The sequence below is a fragment of the Phodopus roborovskii genome, unplaced genomic scaffold (assembly GCF_943737965.1).
Source record: "Phodopus roborovskii unplaced genomic scaffold, PHOROB, whole genome shotgun sequence".
Taxonomy (NCBI): domain Eukaryota; kingdom Metazoa; phylum Chordata; class Mammalia; order Rodentia; family Cricetidae; genus Phodopus; species Phodopus roborovskii.
Window position 1 is genome coordinate 5,076,473 of NW_026126619.1, and position 26,675 is coordinate 5,103,147.

General features: G+C 37.9%; 1 protein-coding gene across 4 annotated transcripts in view; it reads left to right on the forward strand.

Annotated features, from left to right (window-relative positions):
• The window catches only part of Ppp1r12a (protein phosphatase 1 regulatory subunit 12A), a 102,193-nt gene that overhangs the window by 70,768 nt on the left and 4,750 nt on the right, over positions 1-26,675 (forward strand). Inside the window, exons 10-25 of one of the 4 annotated variants that reach the window (XM_051206430.1) lie at positions 2,190-2,405; positions 3,861-3,955; positions 4,216-4,320; positions 5,195-5,362; positions 5,761-5,937; positions 12,931-13,021; positions 13,817-14,017; positions 14,249-14,420; positions 15,241-15,362; positions 16,461-16,526; positions 18,907-18,923; positions 20,050-20,185; positions 20,851-20,955; positions 23,297-23,344; positions 25,203-25,233; positions 25,967-26,017. In XM_051206430.1, the coding sequence (XP_051062387.1) occupies positions 2,190-2,405; positions 3,861-3,955; positions 4,216-4,320; positions 5,195-5,362; positions 5,761-5,937; positions 12,931-13,021; positions 13,817-14,017; positions 14,249-14,420; positions 15,241-15,362; positions 16,461-16,526; positions 18,907-18,923; positions 20,050-20,185; positions 20,851-20,955; positions 23,297-23,344; positions 25,203-25,233; positions 25,967-25,998 (1,782 nt within the window). In that variant the 3' untranslated portion in view covers positions 25,999-26,017. The remainder of the gene's footprint in view (positions 1-2,189; positions 2,406-3,860; positions 3,956-4,215; positions 4,321-5,194; positions 5,363-5,760; positions 5,938-12,930; positions 13,022-13,816; positions 14,018-14,248; positions 14,421-15,240; positions 15,363-16,460; positions 16,527-18,906; positions 18,924-20,049; positions 20,186-20,850; positions 20,956-23,296; positions 23,345-25,202; positions 25,234-25,966; positions 26,018-26,675) is intronic. The other 3 variants (XM_051206429.1, XM_051206432.1, XM_051206431.1) reach the window with 3 other exon arrangements.

A 26,675-nucleotide genomic window follows, 5' to 3' on the forward strand; every position in this document is an offset into this window, starting at 1 on the left:
TAGGTGTAGTTAAGTATTTCAATAGGTTCCTTCATACTTTCAAACATCTGGACTATCTGGATTCAAATCCTGGATGTGTAAAATGGAGATTTATCAATTGTTAAAATATAGCAATGTCATTTTCAAAAGTGGTATTACTGCTCTGGTCGTGTGCAGTCTAAAAGAGCAATATTAACATCTCATTGTGTGCATATAGTGTTAAAGTAAGATGTCTCATACACAGAACTTAGCTTAGAGCTAGACTGGAGCACACGTTTGTTAAATGTTGGCCCGTGCTTACAAGTAAATGTTACCTGCTGTCTGTTTGCTTTGTCTTGATTGGGGGAAATATGTGATTTTGCAGGAAATGCAGATGGAGCAGGGGTTAACAAAATATGAATGCTAATCCAGTGGCAGTCCACTGCTTGATTTTACATAGTAAACAAGCAGAGAATGGTTTTAACATTTTTAAATACTTGGGGAAAATCTCTAATACACTACTTTGTGACACATTCAAATTCCATTGCCCCAAAATAGACTTTTATTGAAGCATAGGCACATTCATTCATTTGTGATCAGTGTTTTGCAAAACCTAAAGGGTAGGCCTTTAACACAAAAATCAGTAAGCATTTCTTTCAATACCTAACACACTTCATAGAATATCACCAAAGTCTTACACTTGGTGTGCATGCATGTATGTCTGTATGTTGCCAAAATACATAGTTGTTTGTAGCCAAGCATAGTGGCATACTCTTAGAATCGCAGCACTAGAGAGGCTGAGATAGGGCGGGCTCAGAGTCAGGCTGGGTCACGTACAGGGGCGCTGTGTCAAAAGAGAAGGGGCGGGCAGGGGTAGCTAATCACTGCTTTTCTCATTTGTTAAGTATTTAGGCACAAATAGGATCACGTGGTGTCCAGGAGATGTTGCTGTATTTCTCCTTAGAGTTCTTGTTTCTTTGTTTCATATCCTGAAATAATTCAATGTGCATTTGGAGAAATGTGAACTAATTAGTTACAAGACACACCAGAAGAATTTTGTCACTGTAACTAAAGCTCTGTTAACCTGCAGTTTTAGTAAATTTTGACCACGAATGAAAAAGATTTTTCTTTTTAATTAACCATACCTTGTTATATTTGTTATCTTCTCTCTGCACATTGAACATTAAAATTCTTGAATTGATGAGTTGAAGTTGATACAGTGGTCTATTTAAAGATAACTAATGTATTTTTAGTATTGTTGAAAAACCCTGAAAGAGTAATTATGTATGTATAAAATTTTTTTAACTTAAATGTTGAAATTACTGTTCATTGGGAAAGTTAAACAGTAAATTTAAAGTCATGATATTTAAAATATTGTGGAACTAAATGTATTTAGAAAAATTTTGACATGGCGTCTGTAAATCACTGAAAGCAAAATTCGCATGCAGTAATTTGTTCACTCATATTTAGTATTGCTCTGTGTGCCATTAGCTGCTTTGGAAATTTCTTTATTAGATTCTTCCCAATTACCTCTTGGTGAAACCAGAACTTGTTTTGGTGGCTTTCAAAGTTTAGGTCATCACACAGGTTACTGGGCATTAGTTTAGTTTATTATAGAGTGGAAATGTAGGAAAGAAATGTTGTTGCTGTTTTCCTTTTAACCTTCCTTTTCTGTTTTCATACTTTCAGTCTATACCTCTTGACCTGTCTTGTTTTAATTGGCTTTAGTTTGATTTCATTGCTTCTCTCATGCCTGGGGACTCAGTAGATCCTGCATCATGGAGGCAGGGCTTGCGCAAAACTGGCGTTGTGCTGGTGCCCAGTAAGGGCGAAAAACCCATGGTGAGGCATTCCTATGTGCAAGAATGTATATTGGGTACAGCATAACAAGCTTCATATGGGTGTTGATTCAAGAGATGCATGGTTTAAGTCCTTACAGTGTGCTCTTTTTTTTTTTTTTTTTTTTTTTTTTTTTCTGTATCTGCATCATAATTTTCCGTGTGATATGAAGTGTGTAGTGTGGTTTTATAAAGCTAACCTCTGCAAAGGTAGTCTGTTTACTCTTTAAGGTTTCGATTTTTATATTTTTGCCTTAAGACATTAACCTTAGTAAATGTGTTTTCTCCTGAAACTGCGACTTAAAAGTTTAGACATTATCTGTAAACTAATTATTCCCAAACTGGACTGGTTTTGATAACTTCTTTTTCTTGTCCTTTATGAAATAAAAACAGTTTCCAACTTCAACTACAAAAATTTCTCCCAAAGAAGAAGAAAGAAAAGATGAGTCTCCTGCGTCCTGGAGGTTAGGACTGAGAAAGACTGGCAGCTATGGTGCCCTGGCGGAAATCACCGCATCTAAGGAGGCCCAGAAGGAAAAAGACACTGCAGGTGTGATACGCTCAGCTTCCAGTCCCAGGCTTTCGTCCTCTTTGGATAATAAAGAAAAGGTAATCTGGCTTCAATAAATGTTAACTGCTCTTTCTGGGAACATAAACTCTTCTGATCAGATCAGTTTTCTACTAGTCATCATCAGATCCTGGGGATAAAGAATGCCTTGTGAGTGTCAGGAAGGTCAGTTGTGTTTGCTTAAAACATTACATTTGGAGAGAACACTAAGTTTTTGCAAGTTCTTTTCAGTAATTTTTTAAGATTTATTTCATTTGATATGCATGGGTGTTTTGCCTGCCCCTGTGTGTGTGCATCACATAGGTGTCTGATACAGAAGTCAGGAGAGGATGTTGGATTCCCTGGGACTGGAGTGACAGATGGTTGTAGATCAGCTGTGTAGGTGCTAGGACCCAAATGCAGGTCCTCTGCAGAGCATTGAGTAGTATTGACCACTTAGCCATCTCTCTAGCCCCCAGAATCTAATTTATTACTGAATAAAGAACACAGATTTTTAAGCCGGGGTAGTGGTGCATGCCTTTAATCCCAGCACTCAGGAGGCAGAGGCAGGCGGGTCTCTGTGAGTTCGAGGCCTGGTCTACAGAGCCAATTCCAGGACAGGCTCCAATGCAATATAAAGAAACCCTGTCTCAAAAAAAAAAAAAAAAAAAAAAAAAAAAAAAATCTTTTTCTAGCATGTCAGTGTGGTGGTCAAGTTACTGTCATAAATTATCTACAGTTGGTAGTCCAGCTTTCTGATCTGATATAAGTATCTTTGTCTTAATGATCAGTTTTAATTAGATTTTGAAAGACAGCATTTATATTGCAGCAAATGGGTTTTCTTGATGAATTCTTTGTGATTGGACTTTTAGGTTTTTTTTCAGTACAGTTTTCTTTCTCTGAGTTACCTTGTGTTACACATTCTAGTATGAAATTTCCTTTCTGCTCACTTCAGTGTTTTTGCTTTTTTGTAACTTTATTGCTCATTTTTTCCAAGTATACCAGTAGTGTGTGGATGTCACTGACCCTGTATACTCAACACCCACATATTGAAGTGATATGATTTAGATAATGTTTCTTTTCAGTGTCCGTACTTTAAACCATAGATTATCATAGTTGTAAACTGCTTATAGAACAAATGACTCCTAGTTGAACTATATTTGAACCTTGGTTCTTCAAAAGCAAAAAAAAAAAAAAAAAATGTATTTTAACTTAAATTATACTGCCTTTAGCTTTATGGAAATCTTAGAAAAAGTCATTAATAAGGAATTTTCTTCCTTATAGTAAATTCTATAATTTTAACCTAAGTGAAATGAAGAGAAAACTGGTTAAGCCAGCTATTTCTCGTTGCTTTTGTAGCACCTAATTGATCTGTATCAGTTTTAAAGTTCAGGAACTAAACTATGAAAATACTGAATAGTAAGTTGTGTGGTCGTATACGTATACATTATTGAAAACCTTTTCTTAACATTTTCAACACACAATGTTTTTCACACATGATGATTTTCTGTTGTCAGGAGAAAGATAGTAAAGGAACAAGACTTGCATATGTCGCTCCCACAATCCCGAGGCGACTAGCCAGTACATCTGACATTGAAGAGAAAGAGAACAGGTATGAACGATGGGGGCAGGGTCTTTGTCACCTACCATTGGTGCTAGTCAGTGGGGACTGCACTAACATGGGACGGGGATTTCAGGAAAAGATAATACAGTGCCCTGGCAGAACACTGGAGTCCTGAGTGATAAGGATGAGTGTGTTCATAGATGGTGAGGGGGGCATTGCTGCTGAGCCAGAGAAAGAGGAAAAGTTGCAAACTATGACAATGCACTAATACTGAATACCCCAGAATCTGAAGGCTGCTCTTTTCACAGAGACTCTTCAAGTCTGCGAACAAGTAGCTCTTACACGAGAAGAAAATGGGAAGATGACCTTAAAAAAAATAGTTCAATCAATGAAGGATCCACTTACCATAGAAGGTAATAATGTAGTTTGTTAGTGGCTTTTCTGTGTTCTTATAAAAACAGCCCTCAATTTAACATCAGTTATGCAGATCTCTTTTTAACTGTCATATCTTGGTTTTTGTGTTAAATTTTAATGTAGAGACACAGCGTATATTTAAAGATGGTGTGGGTTTGCTCTAACTTATCCTCTGCATATATATTTAATTAAATGTACTATACAGTGAAGTATCCTTTGGATTCTAACACTTCTGAGGAACTTCTTGATTGACTAAGTCAGTTGAAATGGGCCAATGTCGTAATTGATTTAGCCATTGTCTATGATCTGGAACATTTCTGTTTAGACTAGAACTCAGAGCTATGGAAACATTTCCATTTAGAATCTTGGTATTGCTGTTTTGGAGAATAGGAAACTTCTACTTCAGTTCTCGGCAAAAAGAAGAGAACTGATCTAAACTAAAAAAAGAACTTCTTTCTCAACTGAGAAAGGAAATGTCAGCACATGTGATGTAGAGATGGTTCACTCCCAAGATTCTAACCCATGGCTAAATACTTCTTCATGAGTGTCAAGTGCCTAATTTTCCTTAAATGGATCCATTCCACGCTTTTGTTAGGACCAGCCTGGCATGACCAGGTCTAGCACATTCTAAAAGTATACAATATTGACTGTTATTGAAGGTATTTGGAGGAGGCATAAAATTCTACACTCTCAAATTGGTGAAATTAATGTATACTCTAGCAAGTTGTAGATGCAACTCTTGGTGCTGGAGCTGGTGGTTATGATTAGGAACACAGTTTGTTTCCTAGTGTGTGAAATTGTGTGATGTATACGATATTGACTATAGAATACACATACAGACACATGCTATAGAGAAATGACTCTTTCCTTTAGTTGCTCCTTTGGTAGAAGACAAGATGATTTGATTAGTTCTAGTGTTCCAAGCACCACATCAACACCAACAGTTACCTCTGCAGCTGGGCTTCAGAAAAGCCTGCTTTCCAGCACAAGCAGTACTGCAAAGAGTCCCACGGGGCCTCCCTCCACAGGCACACAGAGCAGGTGAGTCACGGAGACAGTCTGTGTCCCGGTCTACTGTGTGCTTATGTACGTGCATGCCTTGTTGTGTAGAAGAATGTGGGCTCTGGATTTTTTTATTTACCTTGTTAAAATTATTCTTAAGCCAAAATTGGTTCCAAAACAAGCGATTATGCATGTCTGGGGAAGAAAGAAAGAAAAAAAAAAAAAAAAAAAACTTAACGTCTTGAATTACATTGCTTAAAATAAATTTTCTCTGACCGGTCTGGTTGAGCTTTCTGATTGCTAATTGCAAGAAGTCTCATCTTGTGTTTTTTAAAAAATCCATCCCTGTTGTCACATGTTTTCAGCTTCTAGAAATTGCTTTCGTTGTTTAGCTGTTTTCCTTTTCTCTTTTTGTGTTGCTGCTTATGATGCTATAGTACCTCAAATCGTTTGTGGGCTGAGGATAGTACTGAGAAAGAAAAGGACAGTGCTCCTACTGCAGTGACCATTCCTGTTGCTCCAACTGTTGTAAATGCTGCAGCTTCTACCACAACGCTGACTACAACTACTGCTGGCACTGTTCCCTCCACATCAGAGGTCAGGGAGAGACGCAGGTGTGTAAAGGTCCTGACAACTAGTCCTGCTCATGTGCTTGCCTGGTTTTTGGTATTTCGTGTTCTTTGCTTGTTTGTTTTGTTTTGTTATTCTCAGAAATGTGATAAGTATATCAGTCATTTTTCTGTTCCTGTGATAAAGCACTATGATCAGTGCAACTCATAGAAGGTTCTTTTGGTTTTGTTTTTTGTTTTGTTTTTGCTTATGGTTCCAAGAGTTTAAGAGTCCACAACAGTAGGGCGAAGACAGCAGGCAGGTGTGACCAGAGCAGGGTGAAGGAAGCACTGGAAAGAGCAGGCCACGCTGAAATCTCAGAGCCCACTCCTAACGACATGCTTCCTCCAACAAGGCCACACTTCAAAGCCACCTCAAACAGCTGCACCAACCGGGGACCAAATATTCAAATACGTGATCCTAAAGGAGACATTCTTATTCAAGACCATTTCTCTTATAGACTAATGAGTGAGATAGTATGTATCAGCTCCGGCCTATGTAAACTGACATAGCTCATGGTTATTAGCTGTTAGGCATGTTGGCCCATCTCTGAAAGAACTGGTGTTTGCTGTAATCAGAGGCAGACCCAGACAACTGCCTTCTTTGTATGTGTGTGCACGCGCGTGTGTATGTGTTAGGAGGACCTAAAGATACTTAGAGAAATTATATACAACATACCAAAGTTTATAGTTCATTGCAAAGAGAATAGATAGATTTTAAATTGTTTTTAATTTTTATCATAAGATTATTGGTCTGGCAGTGTAGCTGAGTGGTGAAGCCATTGTTTCACTCACCAGACCTGGATCCACTCTTTTCCTTCTCCTCCTCCCCCCACTCCCTTCCCCATCTCCCGTCTCTCCCTTCTTTCCTCCTCCTTCCTCTTTTTATTCGGGGGTGGGAGAGGGAGTTACAAAATTCCCAGTGATGGTACCCCCTCCCATCGTGCACTCAGAAATGGTCAATTGTTTCAGAATTCAGTTTGAGTCTGTTCCCCCACATTCCTATTCCCCTCAGTGCTAGGACTCAAAGCCAGTGCCTTGTGCATTCTAGGGACGTTATCTAGCACCCAGCTTTCAAACGAGTTCTTACATCATCAGGTTTATTGATTGAATTTGGGAAGAAAATTGATGCATGGTTTTTAAAATTAGTCTTAATTTTAATGAAGGGTGGTAAAATTTAAAAATTAAACACCGAGGGCCAGAGAGATGGCTCAATGATTAAGACACCAACTGTTCTTCCAGAAGACCAGGGTTCAATACCCAGCACCCACGCTTGTCTGTAACTCCAGTTCCAAAGTTTATGACACCTTCACACAGGCACACATGCACACATGCACACAAAACACCAATGCGCATAAAATAGAAATAGTGTTATTTTTTTTTAAGTTAAATCTCAAATTGTTAGAGGAAAGATTATTCTTACAGCATAAGAAACTGTGTGTATCTCTTTAATAATCTTTAATACTTAACACTACTTATCAGAGTTTTACCTTTCAAAAAGAGCTGTAAAAGAGTGATTTGGGTATAACACCATAATTACTTGGGTAGGATTGTTAGGTAAAGACAGATGAGTAAAACCAGGGCCCTTTGTAGGGAATTTGCAGAGGCTGCCACACCTGGGATTTCCAGGTTTTTGTTTCATTTTCAGACCCTTAGTTCCCCATACTGTCTGCCTACCTGTCTTCAGGTGTTGGCAGTAGTTACCCTTTGGCTGTAGAAATGTGGTGGTGACAGGTGAAGACCCGCTGGCATCATCTGTTTCCATGGGAGAGGTGAACTCCGGAGAGTGCAGATCATCAACATCACGCCCCACACTGGCTTCCTCCTGCCTTCCCAGTGCAGACAGTTTCCCGTCACTATGTCTGCAGCCCCCTAATGCAGAGCTGTCTATTTCTCCAGTTTCCTTTCCTCTTGCCTGTGCTTGAGTCCATTCTCAGGGTGGGAAGGTATGGGCCTTGGAAGATGCATCTGGTCAACTCTCACAGGAGTTAACAACACCTTTGGTATTTAGCCTTGCAACCTGCACCCGTGTCCTCTTCTGTAAACTCTTAGGTGTTCTGATAAGCCTCCCTAGCAGAGGCTGGCTTGAAAATGAGTTTCATGAAGGCCTTCTATGGTTGTAGAGTTTGCTGGAAATTGCCAAATTGCCAAAATGTGTTTTTTGACCTTATTTCTGTTTCCTATTTCTAGAGAGTTTTCTTGTTTCAGTGATCCTTGAAATGGGTTTAATGTCAGAACTTTTTTCCACATGAAATAGTTAATTCAAAATTTAGTACACTGTTAGCTTTTCTAGTTATCTTTTAATTAAATTCTACCAATGGTTCTGAAATGCATATAGTTACAAATTTGCCTTAAAATACATACAACATGACAAAAAATATTGGGTAGGGCTGGGAATTTGGCTCAGTGACAGAATACTTGCTAGCATGTATGAGGTCCTCAGTTTGGTCATCAGTGCTAGGAATTAAAGAGAATAAATTGTGACTAAAAAAACATAAATTAATATATTTATCACATTAGGTACTTTAGATACACACTTTAATATGAAACTACATAGCACATGTAAATTATCCTAGATGATCAAGACTGTTTCCAATTTCTTTTTTTTTTTTTTTAGTTAAAAATACCAGTGCACTTATTTTTCATTAATTTATGTGGGGGGGGATTAATGTTTCTGTGGTATTTGCAGGTGCTTACATACTTGTGCACACATATCCCTCTCTGATCGCTTTCTTGAGGTAGTCTTTCAGTGAAAATGCCCTATCTCCCAAGATCTGCCCGTCTTGGCCCTTAATGCTGGAGCTATAAGCATGTGCAGTCTTGCCCAGCTTTTATGAGAGAGCTAAGAATGTGCTTACCCACAAGTCACCTGCACAACCCCCAGATAATTAATTTTTGTTTGAATGTAGTAAAACTAATGTCAAACAGGTAGAATATGATGGAAGATATTTCTGGGTAAGTGCTTACTATTTACCCTAATTTACATGCATACAAGTATTTTACAAGTAATTCCATATTCACACAGAACTATTGCTTTAAGATAGTTACTCTCTTCCTCTGTTTTCCTAGCTCTTCCATTTCTCCTTTAAATACAAAAAGACAAATGTACCTCTGAACTAGACACGGTGGCCCATGCCTGTTTTCCTAGCACCTAGGAGGCTGAGACAGAAAAGTCAAAAGATAAAAACCAATCTGCGCTTATATAGTGATTTCCAAGCCAGTCTGGACTGTATGGTAAAACCCCGTTAAAAGAAAAGAAGACAAAAATGTATTCACTGGGGAACTGGACAGATGGCTCAGTGCTTAAGAGCACTGTCTCTTCCAAAGGACCCAGGTTCAATTCCCAGCACCTACATGGCAGCTCACAACTGTCTGTAACTCCAGTTCCAGTAGATCTAACACCCCCATACACAGTATATACAGACAGAACACCAGCACACAATAAATAAATAAATCTCTTTTTTTAGAGTATATTTACTATACAAGGGAAGAAACTGAAATGTGAAATAAGAAGGATGTTACTTGGCTTTTTAAATGTATAGTTTGATTGGCCAATTAAAATAGTATTGTAAGTAAATACAGAGTTTCAGCTAATAAATATTAATAAAGTAAAATGTAAAATCATTAGAAAAAATCTTTACAAAAGAAAAAAGTTTGTATTGGTAAATATGCTAATAGAGTTTATGCTAATAGGAAACAGATATTGCACAGAAAATTAAAGTACACAGATTTTACAAACCCTTCCAACTAGTAACTTATTTCATTAACCTGCATATATTAAACATTTATGAAAAACTAACATGTGGAAATTGGGAAGTGAATTTTAAAATACCCGGGCTTATTAGAATAAAGGGGAACAGGTTAGAGCTCTTTTCCTTAAGGGTAGAATAGATAGTGACATGGGCCTGGAGAGGTGGATCAGTGAACAAAGTGCTTGCTACATCAGCCTGAGGACTTGCTACATCAGCCTGAGGACTGGAACCCAGATCTCCAGAACCCATATAAATGCCAGGTGGCTGTGGTGAGGGAGCTAGCCCGTTAGATACAGCCAGCTAGCTCTGTGGTAAGAGAGAGGACCCGCTTCGATGAGTGAGTTGGAACACAAATGAGAAAGGCTGCTGGTGTCAACCTCAGGCCTACACATACATACATACACATCCAAACATGTCGTTTCCCTCCAAACATGCATACACATACACACAGCCAGAGCACACACCTAACACAGGAGACAAAAAAAGAATCGAGTGAATTTTTCATACAGAGCTGAATTCAAAACCCTGATTTTGATTAAGTAGACAAGTTCTCACTTAAGATTTTATCTTTTCTATTTATCTGGTAGAATCCACAAAAAAAAAAAAGAAGAAAAACCCACATGTTAAAAAATAAGTGCTGAATGAATGAATGAAAGGATTCGCTGTATTTTCCAGGCTGAGGAGCAGTGGACATTTAGGAGATGTCACACACACTCAAAAAGGGGAGGTGGTTCTTTATTTAAATTAATTTTAGTGAATACATGTTACTTCCTTCACTACAATACAGTTCTTTACATGTATTGTCCTAGAGAAGGCTATAACATTAAACCCTTTTGATACACCAGAATGTTTTAAATTTTAGTACAAGAAATTACTGAGTTTTCTCTTCTTCCTTTCAAATCCCTTAACAGAAAACTTTGTGTAATTGTTAATGGAAAAATTAGAAGTATCTGTTACATGTGAGTAAAAACCAGGAAAATTTGTAGTTGATAGAAGGAGAATTGTAAAACAGTGGTAGAATGGGACATACCAAGCCTAGTGTGGCACAGTGAATGAAGGGACGTCAGGTTCCAAATGCACTCATTTACACATAGTTCACTTTGGTGTGGTGCTGATGAAACTGTGTGTAATAGAACCTCAGTTGCCAGTGTAAAAAAAAATTCAAGCCAAGGAAAAGTTGATAGACAAATGTCATGTTTATTGATTTTTTTCCCTGCCTCCACTTTTAGAAGAACATACTAAAGTTGTGCACTTTTAAACAAGATTTTAAAAAAATAATTAAAATTTGGAATTGTGAATTTAGGTCAGAAGGAACAATTTGGTGAGATTCATTCACTAAGAAGGCATTGTTCTGGGAAATGCCTCAGTCACAGGAGAAATGCCTAGTGCTGTGACAGCAGACAAACGTCTTCTGAGATTTTAGTAATGTCAAGGTGAAAACTGTCGAGAATACAGATGGTAAGAGGTAAAAAACAGAGTTCCATCTTTCTGCCCAAGATGTGATACTCAACCAGATGAAGCTACACAGTATGTCCTGAAATCAGGCAGTCGTAGGTAGAAATTCTGTTCCTGTGACAAAACACCATGATCAAAAGCAACTTGAGGCAAAGGTTTATTTCAGCTCACAACTTGTAGTCCACCATCCAGGGACCTTAGTTAGGTCAGAGACTCAGGGCAGCAACCTGGAGTGGGAGGGAGTGGGAGCCTCTGGGAAAGCATGGAGGACATTGCTGATTGGCCTGCTCTCCTTGGCTTACCCGGCCCACGCGACCTTGGCCATTTCACATCCATCATCCATGGAGAAAATGCACCACAGGCTTGTCCACAGCCCAGTCTAGTAGGAACATTTTCTCAATTGAGCTTCCCTCTCCAAATGACCAACTTGTGTCAAGTTGATATAAAATTAGATAATACAGAGGCCATAAAACAGTTTTAAGTCAGAATAATTGCTGGGGTGTAATTTCACCTTTCTGTAAATTTGCTAAGTGTCCCACTCAAGGGGAAAGTGCCATTTTTGAGCTGTCCTGAGTTGCTCTCGGTTGTTGTAATCATAGTAGAACTGACAAAGAAAGGCAGCCTTCTCACGCTGAGTCAGATCACGAAGTTTACCCAACTGCAGAGATCAAAGGCACTAAGGACAAACAGTTTGTCTTGTCTGAAGAAATGGATGCTAAGAACAGTGAATCATAGGTCTTCTACTCTTAGGCAGACTTGAGAAACAATCAGAAGTGTGGACGGTAATAAATGCCTTTCCGTGTGTTTGAAAGGAATGGGAGCCCTCTAAACAACTCTGGGGGAAAGAAAACAGAAACTGGACGATTCTAAAGAGTTTGAGTATGTGCTCCTAGTTTCTCTGAGCCAGAGTTTTGAAGGGTAAAAGTCCCCATCTCAATACAACTGTTCTGACATTTGCAGTAGAAACTTTAAGTCATACATCTTCACATATTACCTAAGAATGTTACAACAAACAAAACGGGCCCAAAGGGATTTCTTAAGGAATTTGGAGTTGGATTTGGAAAGGAAGATGTACTTAAAAATATTCTGGGTGTAGAAAATGTAATCCCCCTCCTTTATGTAATAAAAAATGCTAGAACTTGGTCCATTAAATGGACAGTACTACTAAATGGATTTGTGGGGCCCTAGAGAAGTAATATGGAATCAGCTTCTTCTCAGTGGAGGTTTGATCCACCCTCTCCATATCTGTGAACTAGCCCTTTGATAATGAAATGCTTGTTTCTTCCAGTAGAACAAGACATACTCATCAGTTCTCTAATTTCTTTTTAAAAGTTAGGTTACATCATTTTTAAATTAAGCTATACCATTAAATACAACAAGGAAAAAAATCAACATGCTATATTAAGTATAACTCGTTCTTGTCTAGAAAGAAATCATGGGCTGAAGAGCTTTCTCAGGGTTGGGTTGTTCTTCTAGAGGGCCTGGATTGGGTTGTCAGAACCCACGTGACTGTTGATAGTCATCTGTAACTCTCTTCCCAGGGGATACATTGGCTTTGTGGGCATTAGGCAGGCAAGTAGTACAGACATACATGAAGGCAAAACACCCATACACATATAATAAAAATTAAAGTCATATTGCATTAATGAAATTCAAAGTAAGTACAGACATTTTCTAAAGATTCTTTTTTTAACCCACTAAACACTATGCTTGCCTGTTTTAATCACAAACATCGATGGCTATTTCTATTTATAAATATTGATTATCTAACAATTTTTATTTATTACTATAGGTCATACCTCACTCCTGTTAGGGACGAAGAGTCCGAATCCCAAAGAAAAGCAAGGTCTAGACAAGCAAGACAGTCTAGAAGGTCAACACAGGTATATTTAATGTGTATGATATAAAGAACATATAGATAATTAATACATGCCCTTTGATTTTTACTTTTCTGTATGAACATTCAGAATAAAGGTTGTTGTATTTATCCTTCCATAGCTTTTATATATAAGGTTACACCTTTGGTATCACATTACATCTAATTAGTTATGTCCTTTGTCTCTTTGAGTGTGTTTTTAATCCTCTATTCCTAGGTGTTATTCATAGTATTCATAGGTGTTAAATGAATTAGTCACATGATACTTGTTAGTGTCGTTTATTTTTCAAGACAGGGTTTCAGGCTACACAGAGATCCTCCTGCCTCTACCTCACAGGTGCTGAGGTTAAAGGCATGCACCACTATGGCCATATGATGCCTTATAACTGTTAAAGTCTTATGAATATGTGGAGGAGAAGGAGTGGAGAATAGGCGTGGTGTTCAGTATAGGAGACAGCAAATACTAGAGCACTGCCTCTCAGACTGGCCCCTATCTTACTTCCTGCTCACTGTTCTGATTATGATAGACATCTTCCTACAGTTGCAACTCCACAGCAGTGTGTGCATTCAGCTGTTGAACCTTCCCAGTACTTGCCTTTCGAAGCATTACATTTGCTTGGTCTTAAGCTATTTTTATCATTTAGCTTGTTTTCAATGGTCTAACCTGAAAACAGTTTCTATCATTGTTACTGTTTGTAAAATGAGTGCGATCTCCCATATTAAAATTACATTCATATTTGGTTTATCAGCTTGTAAAGTGTTCTTTTTAAATGACCTTTACTTTATCTCACCATCTATGCAGGGCGTAACACTGACTGATCTTCAGGAAGCTGAAAAAACCATAGGAAGAAGTCGTTCTACAAGAACCAGAGAACAAGAAAATGAAGAGAAAGAAAAAGAGGAAAAAGAAAAGCAGGATAAAGAGAAGCAAGAAGAAAAGAAGGAGTCAGAAACATCTAGAGAAGATGAATATAAACAAAAGTATTCCAGAACATACGATGAGGTAATGCTTTGGGCAGCACAGCTGAGTCTAGTGTCGAATGGTTGTTAGGGTTCTGAGTGTGCTGAGATGTGCGGCTTAGTAAACCGTGTGAGGTGCGTGAAAGGCCTGGGCTATCATCCGAATGGCTTCAGCATGATGAGAGGAGTACTTGTTCTTTGAAGTCAACATTTGTCCTGTATGTCTTTGCTGTGATTACTGTTTCCAGCGGGTTTTATCTTTAATGTTTCACAGACGTACATACGTTACAGACCAGTATCAACCTCCTGCTCCTCCACTCCATCATCCTCTTCACTTTCCACTGTGAGCAGTTCACTCTATGCTTCAAGTCAGCTAAACCGGCCAAACAGCCTTGTAGGTATAACTTCCGCCTACTCCCGGGGATTAACAAAAGAAAACGAAAGAGGTAAGGAATCACTTTTTCTTTCAAGACCATCTTAAACTGATTGAACAGAGACAGTGCAAGCAGTCGTGTTCCGTGTATTCAAAGGCCCCTGTAGTGTTGTAGTATGGGAGCCATTTGCAGGGGGAAAACAGAAATCATGTTTTTATTGATTTGTTTTTAACGAAAGGTGCCATTAGGATGGGAAAGTGAAGAAACAGAAGACAGTGGCAGAGCAGCGGCTGATAGGGATTCCTGCCCTGAGCCCATTTGTTTGTGTCTGCTTGCTTCCTCTCACGTTAGTAGTGCGGGGTATAAATTGCTATCACACCAGAGCCCTGTTCTTCCCATCAATCCCCTTGTTTTCTGCTTGCAAATATTGCGTCTTTGGGAAACGTTTTTATTTTGGACAGCAAGAAAGTAAGAGATAATTTGCTCTCATGACCAATAAATGTGCCTTAACAAGAGATTGAAATGCATGCTTATGTCAAGTGTACACTGGAGGTGTACTGATGGAGATAAAAATTATTTTTAATTGGAGAAATGTAGGCTTCACTGAAGAGGCTAACTTAGAATTGGGGCGTGACCTTTATTTTTTTTTTTTTAACATTTATTTATTTTGTGTGTTCTGACCGAGGACAGATCCATGGTGGCCCACCTGTGGAAGTCAGAGGACAAATTGTCAGGGTCTGTTCTCTCCTTCCAGCACGTGGGTCCCTTGGCTTGGCAGCTGTCGTATTTACCCTCTGAACCATCTAGCCAGCCCTAGAATTGTTTTGACATATGTTTGGAAAAACATTGTCAGGATAAGCTGTAATCATGTGGTCTATGTAATCCATAATAGAGGGAGAGAAGAAAGAAGAGGAGAAAGAAGGTGAAGATAAATCACAAGCTAAATCAATCAGAGAGCGACGGAGACCTAGAGAAAAAAGGCGGTCTACTGGAGTTTCCTTTTGGACACAAGATGTAAGAACCTGTTAAAAGCACTTGATAGTATACTTAACCTTCCCAGGGCTTGCTCAGAACTGCCATATTCCTGAGAGTATATATGTTTAAATCATTAGTCCCATTATTAAATTTTAAAATGCTTTATAAACAGTCTCACACACACACTTAACCTGAATAAATGTAGTCTCTTAATATTTGTTCTATTTTTAACATATTTTAGTAATTTCTTCACAAAGCTGAGAGTCAAATTGGGACAACAAACATTCTAGGCAAACAAATGCTTTGGCAGAGAGATACAACTTCAGTCCAAAACTCTTTTTATTAGAGTATGATGTTTATCCAGAAACGTTAATGAATGTATGGCTCCATGATAGCATAAACATGGCGATACAAAGTCCCCATACTCTCAGTCTTTATCATCGTCGTTTTTAAAGTCAACTGGTAAGCACATTTGAGTACAACTGTGTTCTGTTTTTGACGTACATCTGTGCTGTTACATGTAGCAATACATTTGCTTTCATGACTATAAAAAAAAATGAATCTCTAAATTGTATGCATTTCTCCACTGAAGAAACAGAAGGCCACAGCCAGGCTGTGGTGGCACACGCCTTAAATCCCAGCACTTGGGAGGCAGAGGCAGGTGGATCTCCATGAGTTCCAGGATGGCCAGGGCTACACAGAGAAACCCTGTCTGGAAAAACATACATACATACGTACGTACGTACGTACATACATACACACAAACACACAGAGAGAGAGGGAGAGGGGGAGAGAGAGAGAGAGAGAGAGAATAAGTTTTTGGGAAATTATAAACCTTTTCCTTAAAGCACTCTTATGTCAGAAGTGTAACTTTCAGTTTCTGGACTATAGGCAAAAACTATTAAAAATGCCTTAGTTTTGAAAATTGGGAAATAATGTATAAATGATAAGAAAAAATGAGGGGAAGAGCAAGTGTATTTTGTTTCCTTTAAAATTTTTAGTATTGAAAAGTTTGAACATACATAAAAGTGTCATGTTATATTCTACACAAAATCATGTTAAATTGAAAAAGTCAGAAGTAGCAAATGTTGAGCATCTGTGTCTGTTTTTATAACTCGATTTGACAATGTGCTTTAGAGTGACGAAAATGAACAAGAGCGGCAGTCGGACACAGAAGATGGCTCCAACAAGAAGGAGACCCAGGTAAGCGGCGTTATCTCACACTGTATCATTCGTTCGTTCATTCATTCACAGTGACACCGCACACTGATCTGCCCGGGGTGGGTAGTGGGATTGATGGCTGATTCAGGTTTGGATGGCTGATAGGACATGGACAGTGTTTTAGAAGTGACCGAAGGAGGGGTATGGCAATATCGGGACTAATCAGATTGTACACTGTGTGTGGGTACAGTTCATTTTAACTTAAACTCCAGAGTTGAGCAAGTGAAAGAGGAAGGAACGAAAGAGTAAAACTAAAGAAATGTAAACATATATTGGCCAAACGTACTCGGAAGTGGCAGGAATCTAGAGTCATAGGCTCAGGTTTTTATTCCTGAAGTTAGCAAAAGAGCATATGCCTCTGACTTTCTTGTCACATTTTTAGACTTGATTCTCCAAAGGAGCTTTTCTTCTAATTATACCTTAATCACACACACCACATAATCAAAGCTCTTCTGAAAAGACACCCCTTGCCCCATCGATCCAGTTACAGCTTCCTGTTGGCTCTCCAGAATAATAAACTATTTAAATGCTTTGTTCACATGTACTAGGAAACTGGGGACATTGCTTCTAGGTCCCAGTACACCTATTTTGACTCAAGATACTTTTGATCTTGAGGTAAGTAGGTAGATAGCCAGCACAATGAGTGAATTAGTACTGAGTTAAGAAGTTCAGCTTGCCACATGAGCCTGGTGACCTAAGTTTGATCCTTAGAGCCCACATGACAGAAGACAACCAACTCCCAAGAGTTGGCCTCAAGTATGTACCCCACACACATACAGCGTCGATATCATCATCTTCATCATCCTAAAATGTTAATTGAGATATCAGTATATAGATATATGATTGATGGATGAATGAATGGATGATTGATAGATAGATAGATAGATAGATAGATAGATAGATAGATAGATAGATAGATCAGAATCCTTATGTCCAGGTTTTTAAGTTTATATTTCCACTTCTAGATATATATTCCCAAGGATGTAAATGAAGTATTTAAAGATAAATCTATAGGGAATACATTGTACCATTGCTTGTAAAAGAAAACATTGAAAATAGAGAGATTAAATTTATGTACATAAGTTCCTATTATGGGTGTTATATTATTGTCTAGGGATTGGACAAATGGGTGGAAAAGCATAAAGTTTATATACTATAGATATTTACACGAATTTATTACTAAAAAAGTTGTAAAGATATTTTTATCTTGGAAAAAAATTTAAATAGGGAGCAAAGACATGCTAAATGAAGTAAGCAACACACAGACAGATACTATATGGTTCCCCTTACCCAAACTCATGAAACAGAAAGTCAGTTTGTGCTCACCAGGACTGGGGGTGGATAGGAAGAGAGAGGTGGAGGTTGTGTGTTGGCTCTCATGGCATTGTGAACATTTATAACACTATGTATTACACATAATTTAAATCATTTAAGTTTTGATTTAAAATTATTTAGAAATAATTTGAGTGATTTCTGACTGCTAGTCTGAACAAAACTGATGATAAATGTGGCATATATGTATTTTAGTTGTCTGTTTCTAGAATTTCATATCCTTAAACTATAAATCTTTTTGAAATTGTTAAATTTCTATAAACCTCAAAACTTAAGTCAATAAAATAAACATATTAAGCACTGTAGCAAGGGCAAAATTAATTTTGCAAAGGAAATTTGAATAGATTTTAGTATTAGTAAACCATTGTTAGTCTGAAAAAAGATTAAACAATTCTGAAGGAACAGTAATTTTAGAACATGTAAAAATTACAAATATCCAAACCCAAGAGTCTTAACAAACTAATTCTGAGTAGTTATTTTACAGAAATATAAATCAGATACTATAGAAGGGAGGAACTAAATACCACCTCCCAAAAAGTGATTTCATCCCAATTGATGATTATTTTATCCTATAAACCATATCATGATAAGAATGAACTGTATACTATTGTACAGGAAACGTGACATCCATCTGTCTTTAAAAACAATGATGAGCACAGTGGCTATTTTGAGATGTCACAGAGTAAACTTTCTTATGTCACTTTCTCCTGTTGGGTGATAATACGTAATGGGTATTTTTCTTAGTCCTTTTCACTTTTATTCTATTTAAAAGATAATGTATGTTCAGTTTTGCAGGAATTCAACAGAAAATGTTTCAAAATGAAATTGAATGGATTTGTACATGTAAAAATACAGTGATTTTGTATTTTACAATTTCCCTAAAAGTGGCCATATTAAAATGAAAGAATGGATAATGAATACGTTTAATAGTCTGAAAAAATCATTGTTGCGTTGTATTTTCTTTCTCAATTTTAATTAGTAGTTTAATGACAGAATAAAATTTAATATGTATTTTGTTTTTATTTTCTAGACGGATTCTGTTTCTAGGTATGTTTATTTTTTTTCCTGATATTTTTTCTCATTTTTAGCTTTGATAAAGAATGTGTTCTTGGATACTTAAGAATTTTGTAGATTTATGGACTTAAGTAGACAATAAAAATCAAAAAAATTGTAGAAGACCTAGGCAATGAGTGAAATGCTTGCCTAACCTAACATCATGTGTCAATCACGGGCAGGCAGGACCCACGTAGTGGGCTGGGAGAACCAGTTCTCTCAAGTTATCTTCTCACTTGTACATGTTTGCCGTGACGCACAAGCACATGCACGCACAGAGAGAGAGAGAGAGAGAGAGAGAGAGAGAGAGAGAGAGAGAGAGAGAGAGAGAGAGAAAGTTAAGATGGCAGGTGGTGACAGCACACGCCTCTAATCCCAACACTCAGGGCAGAGGCTAACCTCAGATCTCTGTGGGTTAGAGTACAGCCTGGTCTACACAGTTGAGTTCCAGGATAGCCAGAACTACACAGAGAGACCTCTTTTGGAAAAAAAAACAAAAAAAGAAAATGAATGAGTGAATATATTTTTTTTTCTCACCATCTAGCTTAAAAATCACTCAACCCTGGATTCTAATCTGGATCTATTTCTTTTGCCACAGCTGTGGACCAAAGTCCTTGTGAGACTAAGAATAAATTTAAACGCTGATAATTCTATTGAACTGAAATGTAAAGCAGTCACACTTATCAGAAAATGTAACCCAAATTCAGAACCAAATAACAAAGGAATTCAGTCACTGATAACACACACTTCCTGTTGTCAAACCCATTATCTGACACTTAGGAAATTAATTCATTATCTCATCAAATTTAAGATGTTACTAATTTTAAACACTGCCATATATCACCAAGAAAAGGAAAGAAATGATTCATATAATAAAGTGTTATGATAGAATCTGAAAAGGTCGTTTAAAACCTTAAATAATTGAAATAGTGTGAAACTAGATTTGACTTTTAGATACAGAAATTAAGAATAACTTCCTGTTTATCATGTATCACAAAAATTGATAACTTAAAGAGACTGTTACCATTTGGGAACATCAAGGCACTCTAGACTAAATGTGTACTGACATAATTTGTGGGCGCCTATAATAAAGTTTTTGTTTTCAACTCGTCGTTTGCAGGTATGACAGCAGTTCCACATCATCAAGTGATCGGTATGACGCCTTGCTGGGCCGCTCTGCTTCATACAGTTACTTAGAAGAAAGGAAACCTTACAGTAGCAGGCTAGAAAAGGATGACTCGACTGACTTCAAAAAGGTATTAGGGCTACTCTGTGTGTGTGTGTGTGTGTGTGTGTGTGTGTGTACTATTCTGTAAAACTTGCTTATAAAGAATCGGGTTTCATTTGGGTTTGGTTTGGGTTTGGGTTTTTGAGAGAGTTTTCTTATGTAGTATCCCTGGCTGTCCTGGAACTCACTCTGTGGACCAGTCTGCCTTCAAACTCACATAGATCTACCTGCCTCTGCCTCCCAAGTACTGAGATTAAAGGCGTGTGCCACCACACCCGGCTGAAATCAGTATTTTGAAATGCTTTATTTTATTATTAGTTTCTGACAGCTAAATGGTAGGTAATGTAAGTAACCATGACTTAGAGAGAGAAGAAAAGTCCCAAGGGCTTATATTTGTTATCTGCAGACGGAATGAGCTGGAAAGGGCCAGTCAGAAGGTGGGAAGTACACATATTTATACAGACATATTTTGTTTCGTCATCTTTCCATTTGTTCTTTCAACAGAGTCTTAGTATTTAGCACAGACTAACCTCAAACTTGCAAGTTACTGCTAAATGACTTGTACCATTTAAATAATTAAAATATATTGTCAGTGTGTAACACACATCTACATTAATTTTTCTTCTTTAACATTATAATCATTAAGGGCTCTATAAAGAGCCACGAAAGTAATCTCTTCCTTAATTTTTCTAGCTTTATGAACAAATTTTAGCTGAAAATGAAAAGCTAAAGGCACAGCTACATGATACGAATATGGAACTAACGGATCTAAAGTTGCAGTTGGAAAAGGCTACCCAGGTTTGTACCTTTTTGTTTGTTAGTCTCAAGATAACAGAGATGATTTAGTATCTCTAAAAATGTACATCAAATTTTTCTGTAGGATCACTTCTGCATGTATGTTTGATTAATTTTAATGCTTTATTTGGTAATAAAAGAGAATCAACATAACAGTTAATTAAATACTGATTGCTAGTATATAAAAATACAGAAGTATAGTCATATGGAAAGAATTCCAGGGTCTTTTGTGATGAAGAAAATCGTACCCTGAAGTTTGTACATTCGAGGCTGAGGTATATCTGCAGCCTCCCAAATGGGAGAGATGGCTCAGTGGTTAAGAGCACTGGCTGCTCTTCCACTGGGCTCAAGTTCTATTCCAAGCATCCACATGGTAACTTACAATGGGCTATAACTCCAGTTCCAGGGGATCTGATGTCCTGTTCTGACCTCAGTGGACACCTCAGGCATATGGTACATGGACATACATGTTGGGAAAACAGCCATATATATATAAAGTTTTTTTGTTTTTGTTTGTTTTTTTTTTTTTTTTTTTTTTTCTTAATTTAAAGACTAATTTTTTGTTGTTCAAGTAAAAGTGATTTGAAGGCCTGGCTCAGCAATTGAGGTGCTTCCTGCTAATCTAGAGGAGTCAGGTTCAGTCACTTCCTAATGCCCCAGTATCTCAGTTTCCTGTAACACCAGCCCCAGGGGTCTAACAGACACCCTGTTCTATACTAGTGTCCGCCTGCCTGTGCGCCCCCCACCCCATGTCTCTCTGTCTGTCTCTCTCTCTCTCTCTCTCTCTCTCTCACACACACACACACACACACACACACACACACACAGCACTTGTTAAAAAGTACTTTGATGTAGTAGTGCTAGAGGATGATAATGTTTACCCCTTTATAACTAACTTCTTTCTGTGGAACATCTTAGCGATGGCAAAGCTTATAATTTTGTACCTGGGAGCTTGGAATTGTCTCTCAAGGTCTTTCCCATGTAACACTATTTTTGACAAGTAGAAAAAGGTATATCTTCTCCCCCTTTGCCTCATCATTTCAAACAAACAAGAAAATGAAAATTGTTCAAAGAGTAGTATTTCATATTTGAAATCTTGCAGAGTGCTATGTAGACTGCACTAACTTAAGAAAATAAACTTATTTAACAGCTGTTAAAAGTCCAACTTGACAGAACTGTTCATGTCTGAATAATGCTGCATGCTTCTTTCTAAAAGTTCATTTTCCGTGTTGAGTTCTTGTTACCAGGTCTCTTCCCCTCTCATTTCTAACTGGTGCTGTATTAGGAAGTACTTGTCTACTCACAACAGATGATGTGCTAAATTCCAGAGTCCGGTGAACTGTAGAGGGTTAAACAGATGCAATCTGTTGATGGGGGTTTGTTGTGAAGATAAATAGAAAAGTAAGGCAGACAAGAGCATGTTTCACAGCACGGTTGTGAGGTAACTGACCCGGCCTTTGGGCATATGACGAGTACAGCGAACATGGGTTTGCTCTAGGGATTTGGTCACGTTTTCTCAGTACTGTCATCTGATGTGACTCTATGATGAGTCAGCTAAGTCGTGTGTCCCCGCTGAACTGGCTTTTCTGTGCCCCTTCTTTTCTGTATGTCATTTGCCACCTAATTTTTCCTGTGGGGTTAGTTTTGATTAATCCTCTTTACTCAAACTCTGTAGGAGGAGAGACTTTAGTCAGTTACTATCCAGTATAGATGTGCCTAGTACTGTTACTAGCTGGATGGATGTAGTCCTACGTGGAGGTCACTGCACAGCTTATAGAAGAGTGTGTGCTTAAGGCTGGGTCTGAAACACAAGAAAGGTATTTTTCTGCAACCGTGAATATAACAGATTTCTGATTCTCTTCTATAGCCAGGCAAGCGAGTCTCTGAGGTCCTGCTGAGGCGCTGTCTGCCTGCTTCATACAAAGCTATTGAACCTGTTAATAAGCCTACATTATTCAGGGTGCTGGAATCTGTCGGTCACATTAGCCACTGCTGAGGGGTCAAGAAGGAAGCGAGCATCTGAGGGAAGGCTGGGATGTTGTCATGCTGTTGTAGTTGTTTGTTTTCACCCTCAAACTAGAACTGCTAAGGACAAAAATGAAGATACATAAGCTGAGAGCTATGAAGACCATTTCTTAAATATCACTTTTGTTTGTTTATCATTTCAACACATAACCCTGTTTCTGTTTTTATTTCTTTTCTGAAATTTGCCTATTGTACCACCTGAATTGTATTAGGCCACCTGGAAATTGTTACTTTTTGTAACATCCACCAAGGAAAGTTAAAGTGCATTCCCTTGTCATTATTGCATTTACATCTGCTTTTTTAAATTTCTGTTTTGCAGAGACAAGAAAGATTTGCTGATCGGTCACTATTGGAGATGGAAAAGAGGGTAAGCGTCCATCTTATTGAGTCAGGGTTTCCCCTTGTATTGTTTGGATGGGCAGAGACAGGGTTTGTTTTGTTTCAGTAGGATATTTCAAGCAAGAAGAAATGTTGATATAGAAAACCCTTGTGTCATTTTCTCTCCCCCACCCCAATATATTCGTTAATTGGGGTATTTTGTTTATATTTCTCTCCATTTACTGTTACTGCTCAGAAATCTGGACATGGCCATAGGAGTAAATCTCTAACTTTAGTCTGAAAACTTGAGAAGGTAGAAAGAAAACCTATAGGATATAGCAGCACATCTGAGCAGTGGTTAGCCTCACAAAGTCTAGAGAACATGCATTGTTGTTATTATGATCGATCTTGACATCAAAGAATAAATCATCAGAAACAACTGATGTGGAAACATTTTTCTCCTCCAACTTTTTGGTTTTTCAAGACAGGATTTCTCTGTGTAGCAGCTCTGGCTGTTCTGAAACTCGTTTTGTAGATCAGACTAGCCTCAAGCTCACAGAGATCCACCTGCATCTACCTCCCAAGTGCTGGGATTAAAAGCCTGAACCACAACACCTGGACTCCCACATGTTTTTTTTAAATTACCAATTTGACTTTTCACCAAAAACATAAAAAGGGTACAGGATAAAATAAGCTACAGTCTTATTTATTGAGTGATATTGTGATATTTATTGAGTTGTTCTGTGTAGTCATTCCTCTTTATTACGGTTTCACCAGATTTTAAAAATTAGTATTAGGAGGCATTTTTAAAGATTGCTATAACTAGTAATTGCTAAAAGTTTATAATCACACATTCATTAAATTTAATATTATTGCATGTTGTTACTACTGCTGTATATCTTACGTAACACTGAATTTTGTTCCTAAGACATTTAGAACTACTAAGATCAGTTCTTGAACCTGTATAAATAATTGATATAGAAAACATAGTGGAGTAGAATAAAGTTTATATTTCACAACACTTTTGAAGAACACTTCTTATGAAGGCAGTGCTTATTACACAAATTTTAATGCAAGAAGAAAGTAAAATCATCAATGATGTTGTCAAGTATAGGTAATTGCTAATTTCATGCCTGTCCTAGTGATACACAGACCTTTGTATTCCGTTCTTCTCACCTGACCTTGTTTGTGGTTGTCAAATGCAGATAAATTACAAAATAGCTAACATGCTCCTATTTAATAGACTTTAGTGATTGCAGTTTAATTAACATTACAGGTTAGTGTTAAGAGGTGCTAACACTTATTTGGCATTCTCTGTGTAGAAGGCAGACACTGTACTAAACAGTTTACATGTATGGTTTTCAGTTTGAGAATTAAGTTTCTTTGGGCTAGTATGATCAGGCAGTTTGGAATAGTGTTCTAGTATTACCCTATATTGAGTTAAAATCTTGAAAACACCTAATAAAATTGGGGTTTGTGGGAGTATTACCAGTCCAGAGTTGATTTGTTTGTGTGTACATATATATATATATGTGTGTGTGTGTGTGTGTATGTGTATTCATTCCACAAAGTTGTAAAGATCAACTATAAAGCTACATTTGCTGGTGTTTTGATAAGTACATGTTTATGTGAATTTTTCATGGTTGTAGTCTTAGACAGAAGGAAAGTCTATTACAAAGTAACATGTGTATAATAATTTTAAGCATGTTAATATTACATGGATCTAACATGGTACTTATAAGTGGGCCTCTGTCCCTTTTTTAAAAGCACCTGCTCTAAGCACATTGACATTTACAGTAATTGTATTACATTACTAAATATTAACATTAATTGTTAATCTGGGAAAGAATGTCATTGAAATGGTTTCAGTGTTGTTAAACTAAATGTCAATGGTTTGTATCTGAAAGGTGACCGGCAAGAGTCAGTATCTTCTGGGCGGTATGACCTAACCAGTTTTATAGTTCATCAATGACTGCTGCTTGCTTTCCGCGTAACACTCTAGAAATGCTTATCAGACAAGGGAAAATAAAACAGTACACTGCAGTAATATATTGTGTGTTGGCTTTGCCTGCCACTCTTTGGAATAAGTTTAAAATAAATGCTCTAATTGCTCTCCTATATTCACTGCATTAATGCTACACACAGTATCAACTCTATGACTAAATCTGTATAGCTAGAGCTGTAAAGCGAATTGCATAACTAATTCACAGTGAACGTTGTGGGTAGAGGAAATGCATTTCTCTGGGGCCCTTTTGATATTGTGAAGTGCGCATATCTCAGGCACGTTTGTGTCTTGCTTCTCCGCCTCTGTCACTGCGGTATAATTGCATCTGTGTGTGCTCTTTTCTACATAGTCCCCAGCCTTAAATACTGGCTTACTCTATCCCTGAGTTTTATCTGAACTTAAGATGATGATGATAATAATAATTTGAATATGTTGTGTAACATCTTACTAAAAGGATAGAACTTCCAGGAAATAGCTTGTGGAAAGTAATTTTCAAAGATCTTCAGATTGTTTCCCAGTTCTGGAAAGCTCCTTACACAGCACTGGCATCACATCTTTGTGTTCACTGCTATTGATTGTATCTTCAATGCTGAAGTCTCACTATTTCACAGTATAAATGCAGTGGGAATATAACTGAGTAATTATTGGTACCTTAAATTGATGTAGGAACGAAGAGCTCTAGAAAGAAGAATATCTGAAATGGAAGAAGAGCTGAAAGTAAGTACCCGTGCTGTGCGGCTCTCGGGCCGGTTAGCATTGCTCCCCCTGCTCATGCTCACAGTCCTGACGACCCAGTTTGTGAGTTCTCTGTGCCCTCTCCCCTCCTAAGTCTAGGCTCTAGTAATGTAGAAGAGGCATTAAAACCTGAACTACTTCTGTTACATTTTTCATGCTTGTATATTTATTTATTATGTGTTTATATTTGTCTGGCTGCACATGCCATGCATGAGCATTGAGGACAGAAGGTATTCTGGGGGCACCCATTCTTTCCTTCCACCATGTGCATCCTGGGAAGCTAGAACTCAGGCTTGAGGGCAAGCACTTTTACCCTCTGAGCCATCTTGCCAGGCCAAGATCATTTTTCTATTGTTTTTTCTTGGCAGTTTAATTCCTGTATAGAAGTCATTCTTGTTACTCTCATCTGCCGCCGCCTTCTGCCTTACTCCCCCTATCAAACCTCTCCCTTCTCTTCCCCTTACTAGCTCCCTCCTTACATTTTTTCTTTGTTTTGTCTTCTGACCCACTGAGATCGATCAGGGTCATCTGTATGACCATGGGTTTGGTTTGTTTGTTTTATTTTGTTTTTTCAAGAAGACAGGGTGTCATCTTGTTATATAGCCCAGGCTGGCTTTGAACTCACAGAGATCCACCTACA